The 5515-nt window shown below is 47.9% G+C and overlaps 1 protein-coding gene across 1 annotated transcript in view; it reads left to right on the top strand.

Moving 5' to 3' along the window:
* Positions 1–5278, top strand: part of LOC106816796 (CTD small phosphatase-like protein 2) — a 21579-nt gene extending 16301 nt beyond the window's left edge. The window contains exons 11-13 of the mRNA XM_014821415.1: positions 3169–3295; positions 3659–3754; positions 4222–5278. Coding sequence (XP_014676901.1) covers positions 3169–3295; positions 3659–3754; positions 4222–4287 — 289 coding nt within the window. The 3' untranslated portion in view covers positions 4288–5278. The remainder of the gene's footprint in view (positions 1–3168; positions 3296–3658; positions 3755–4221) is intronic.
* Positions 5279–5515: the final 237 nt, after the last annotated feature.

Genomic DNA, 5515 nt, shown 5'->3' with positions numbered 1-5515 from the left:
GCAGTCATAACGTGATGTTCAAAGGGCAATGCTAAGTAGCAAAGTGCCACAAAATCGCTATTTCGGCATGCAGGCGTGCAAACGGCAGAAAAGCTGGTTCAACGTGACCTGCCTGGTAGCAATGCTCAAGGTGGCGAGTGGTTATCTCCCCCATACGGATACGTTGATCCCATTTGCGCGACCTTTCTTGGCGTGATTTCGCATGGAGTTAATTTAGTCTTGTCTTCTCTTCGTCGTCGTCGCATTTAGGGCCGAGACGTACGACCGCTGGTTCGCGAGAGGTTCCGCATATACGAGCTGCTGCCGCCAGACTAAAGGTGGAGCCACGGGACAAAGCATCTGTCGGCAATAGAGGAGCTGGCGTCGCCGCGGGCGCATGGCGTGACCGGTGGAGAGAGCAGACTCGGCGCAATGGCCAGTGTCCGGACGATGGCGCCCCCTGCTGTTGCCACTCGACGACGGCACGCGGCCGACGTGGGCATCTGTCAGCGGTCGCCACGGATACCGTCGCCATGGTTACGGCACGGGCCAGAGTCACCGCGAATGTCGGCGCATCCCCCAAGGTTGTCGAGATGCATGGCGCCCTCTTGTGGCGTCATCACCGACGCGCAGAAGCGTCCTTCGGTGGTCGTTGCAGATGCCGTCGTCGTGGTTATGGTGACTCTCGGGGGTTGGCCCGCGTGCATTCGTCACGCAATGAGAGACTGCTCACTCGTGCCGTCTGTGTATTCACTTTCGTACTAGGTTCTACGCGTTCTATGCTCTCATAAGCAGGTGTGAAACTCAAGGCTGGTGCTGAGTTAAAACTGCGTGCATTGTTCAAGCCGGTTTGAATGTAGTTTCCTAGTTCGTTGAAATACTATATACGTCGTAACTGGGACAATTGTATACATTATATGAAATAAATAATGTTTTATGATGAAATGTATTATATAAACGTTTTCAGTGCCCCGTTTCGGAAAATTATAAAAATGCGAGTAAAGATGATTTATTATATTAGGAGTTTAAAGAGTAACAAATTTTAGAATTAAATGTTATACAATTATTATTGTTACACTGTACATGTACGTTTGTGTACTAGTTAGGTTTCAAAACAGACATTTTAGATGTGTTTTCCCAATCATATAGGCCCACTTATTGCAGCTGCAGCCATTCTCTGAAGCATTGGTAAGGCACGTCTGTTTTTAATACAGGTAGTCGGTGTAATGAGTCATTTTGATAGATTTTCTTACCTGTCCGTGGGACCACGAGATACCGAAAAGTGTGCGGTATTCCGATGAAAATAGGCACCCAATGACCTCCCAAATGCGTAACGTTGCCAGAATAAAAAACACGAAAACAAAAAAATCATTTTGTTAAAGGAAATCGATTCATTGGATTGGCAAGGCGGCTGCAAGCAGTGTTTGTTGGGCTTGTACATTCCATCGTAGATTTTTAGAACGAAGTTTTGTTAGTTTTAGCATTTCGTGTTTATATTTAATAAGAGACGCGGTTTGTACGTCGGGGTGAGTTTTACCATCCGGACATGAGTGTTTGTAATGGGCGGGCTTTAGATACGGTAGCATTTAATACACTAACGAGATGTCCATTCTGTCGTCGTTTCAACCGATTGTAACGAATCGAAATGTGTCGCGTTTGTCGCGCCTTTCTTTTGATTATACAGGTCATAGTTTGGGTTTTAGCTGTGAGGGATGCGTGCGGACCGTGCATAGCGTCTAGTCTTTTCTACTACCGTGTTTTTGTGATTTTCAAGTTACTCGCACCACTCACTGTCTTAACTAGCTGCACCCGCCGGGGTGTGTGGTCCCAACGTGCCACACCGTACTGTCACCCCGCCGACAGATGGGCGCCCGGGTCGCGATGCTGCATTGGGATGACTATCTGGTATGTGTTGATGCGCCCCGTTCGAAGCGTGCTCGCTACGCGCACCGTATTGTCGTTGGCCGCTGTTAGACAGACGCGCGTTATAATCTCGACAGTTCAGTCGTTCTTCAGCACGGCTCTGGTTGGCACGCACTGTGCCGGCGTGCTGACTGACCACGCCGCGATCGAATCCTGTTCAGCAGGCGTGTGTGGCAGACTCGTGAGCGCGTTGATGAGAACGTGTGTGCTACGGTGATCATTGGCTGCGGCAACGTCAGTACGCTGTGATTGAGTGCAGTCGGCATGTATGTCCCGGGGCGTGCGAGAACATTGATAAAGAGACGTAGTAACTACGGTTATCATTGACGGCATCATCACGAATTCGTGTCTATTAGCTGGGCACTGGCAGTACTAGTGACACTACACAAGTACTAGTTTCGTGAGGCGGGAGATTTTGGAGGAGGTCGTGTATGTGTGTGTTTTAGTCGTTAGTTTCATTTGACGCGGTCGTCATAAGCAGGTGACCTTTTTATTATGTGTGCTTGAGCAGAGCGGTTTCTGCTTGCCTTGTAAAGACTACCTAAATGCCTGTTTGCATATTCGTTTAGTGTGTAGTTTAGATGGCGGCCGGTGAGGTTAGCGGTCACATACACAAGCTCGTTCCTGCTGTCCTGCGAGATGCCCTGATGCCCCGTGAGATCTCGTCTACTGAATAGCAGCACCCCGGGAAAATAGTTACAAACCGGCGTTGGCCGCCCTTTTAGAGCGACCCCTGCTGTTCAAACATGATTCTGAGAAAATTCCATTTCCTTTTATAAGAACTCGAGAAGATTTTCCTTCTTTCAAGTGTACCTTGTTCCATCATAAGATATATCCCATTCTCTATTTTAAAGGAGGTTGCATTGACCCCCGCCCAAATTTTACTCGTTTTCATGAGTTACAACTTCATGAGGGAAAAATGCACCGTCTCCTCAAATATATAGCGAGAATGGATGCGTTCCTGGATTTCCCTGGTAATTCACACGATGACAATAGCAATCGTTAACGTTTAACCGCGCTATTCGCAGGAATGCTCGTGGTGCTAACATGGGTTAAGGATTGAAATCTGGTTTCCGGGTTCCCTTGCTTCTGTGTTGCCGTGTTCACGATGTGAGTACGCGAGTGGTAGCGGCGGTAACGAGTATGAATAGAACGAGCAGATTTCGAAATATGGTATTCGGACTTTTTTTTAACTCAGCATTTCATGGGCCGTCTAACCGGGAGTACCAAACGTATTTAGTCGTAAAGCTGCATGGTAGTCTTCAGGTACCGGCTTTTCCGGGAGCACTGTGTCTGCGTGCAGGGCAACTACATCAAGGATCTGAACATCCTCGGCCGTGACCTCGCGAGAACAATGATCATCGACAACTCTCCGCAGGCATTCGGATACCAGGTACGAGAGATTTTAAATCCTCCACAACAAGGTGGGAGGGAGGAGGGAGACTGCGGGTGGTGAACGGGTCATTGGTTCCTCCTTGGTCTCCAAAGCGTCATTTGCTAGCGCAGTGGTTCCGAAACACAAATCGATTCGCGCGTCGCGGTGGTTTTCGGTGGTTCCAAAACACATATCGTTTTTGTTTTGGCCTTATTGAGAGTTGCAGTGGTTTTTCGGTGGTTCTAAAATGTAAATTATTCTAGATTTTATAATTATTGATGGAAGCATTTAATTGTAAACGTTAATTAATGGTGCCATGGTGAAATTCGAAATCTAACTGGCGTCCTGTGTTTAATTGCGTTGTGTATTTTTGACTTTCAGCTGGACAATGGCATACCAATCGAAAGCTGGTTCATGGATAAGAGCGATACAGAACTTTTGAAGCTGCTGCCGTTTCTCGAAAGCCTCGTTAAGCTGGTAATTAAGACCTAATTAATTATCTTAAGGAATAGCTCCGTTATTCCACGCCGTGTCAAAGTATTAAATGCAGTTGCGAAATGGTAAAGATATACTTTATCAGCATGTTCCCATTCAGAAAACCGATGGGTTTCTGAGCTTTAGACTTAACCTAGCTCTCACTAGCAATCGGTTGTAATTGGCGTATCTGCTTGGAGTGGATAACAGGCAGCTCTAGATTATGGCAGTCATAACGTGATGTTCAAAGGGCAATGCTAAGTAGCAAAGTGCCACAAAATCGCTATTTCGGCATGCAGGCGTGCAAACGGCAGAAAAGCTGGTTCAACGTGACCTGCCTGGTAGCAATGCTCAAGGTGGCGAGTGGTTATCTCCCCCATACGGATACGTTGATCCCATTTGCGCGACCTTTCTTGGCGTGATTTCGCGTGGAGTTAATTTAGTCTTGTCTTCGTCGTCGTCGCATTTAGGGCCGAGACGTACGACCGCTGGTTCGCGAGAGGTTCCGCATATACGAGCTGCTGCCGCCAGACTAAAGGTGGAGCCACGGGACAAAGCATCTGTCGGCAATAGAGGAGCTGGCGTCGCCGCGGGCGCATGGCGTGACCGGTGGAGAGAGCAGACTCGGCGCAATGGCCAGTGTCCGGACGATGGCGCCCCCTGCTGTTGCCACTCGACGATGGCACGCGGCCGACGTGGGCATCTGTCAGCGGTCGCCACGGATACCGTCGCCATGGTTACGGCACGGGCCAGAGTCACCGCGAATGTCGGCGCATCCCCCAAAGTTGCCGAGATGCATGGCGCCCTCTTGTGGCGTCATCACCGACGCGCAGAAGCGTCCTTTGTAGGTCGTCGCAGATGCCGTCATCGAGGTTATGGTGACTCTCGGGGGTTGGCACGCGTGCATTCGTCACGCAATGAGAGACTGCTCACTCGTGCCGTCTGTGTATTCACTTTCGTACTAGGTTCTACGCGTTCTATGCTCTCATAAGCAGGTGTGAAACTCAAGGCTGGTGCTGAGTTAAAACTGCGTGCATTGTTCAAGCCGGTTTGAATGTAGTTTCCTAGTTCGTTGAAATACTATATACGTCGTAACTGGGACAATTGTATACATTATATGAAATAAATAATGTTTTATGATGAAATGTATTATATAAACGTTTTCAGTGCCCCGTTTCGGAAAATTATAAAAATGCGAGTAAAGATGATTTATTATATTAGGAGTTTAAAGAGTAACAAATTTTAGAATTAAATGTTATACAATTATTATTGTTACACTGTACATGTACGTTTGTGTACTAGTTAGGTTTCAAAACAGACATTTTAGATGTGTTTTCCCAATCATATAGGCCCACTTATTGCAGCTGCAGCCATTCTCTGAAGCATTGGTAAGGCACGTCTGTTTTTAATACAGGTAGTCGGTGTAATGAGTCATTTTGATAGATTTTCTTACCTGTCCGTGGGACCACGAGATACCGAAAAGTGTGCGGTATTCCGATGAAAATAGGCACCCAATGACCTCCCAAANCTCGGCCTATGGTAGCTTGTTTCTTCGGCATCGTGTTTCTACTCAGCAAACGCACAACTATACAGTTGAAATTTCCGAAAATCTGACCAGCTTATATAGTCGCCGTGAGAACGTGGTAGAAACGCCGTGAGGTCGCCGTGCAGTCGCGATACACGTAGAAGACGCGTACGTGGTAAGAACCCCATGAGCGTGGTGAGAGCGTCGCGGGAACGCCGGTGATCGCCGTTGCCAAGCCT

This window comes from Priapulus caudatus, unplaced genomic scaffold, assembly GCF_000485595.1.
Source record: "Priapulus caudatus unplaced genomic scaffold, Priapulus_caudatus-5.0.1 Scaffold1489, whole genome shotgun sequence".
Classification (NCBI taxonomy): Eukaryota; Metazoa; Priapulida; class Priapulimorpha; order Priapulimorphida; family Priapulidae; genus Priapulus; species Priapulus caudatus.
Note: the sequence above shows the minus strand (reverse complement) of the source record. Positions and strands in the feature narration are given on the sequence as shown.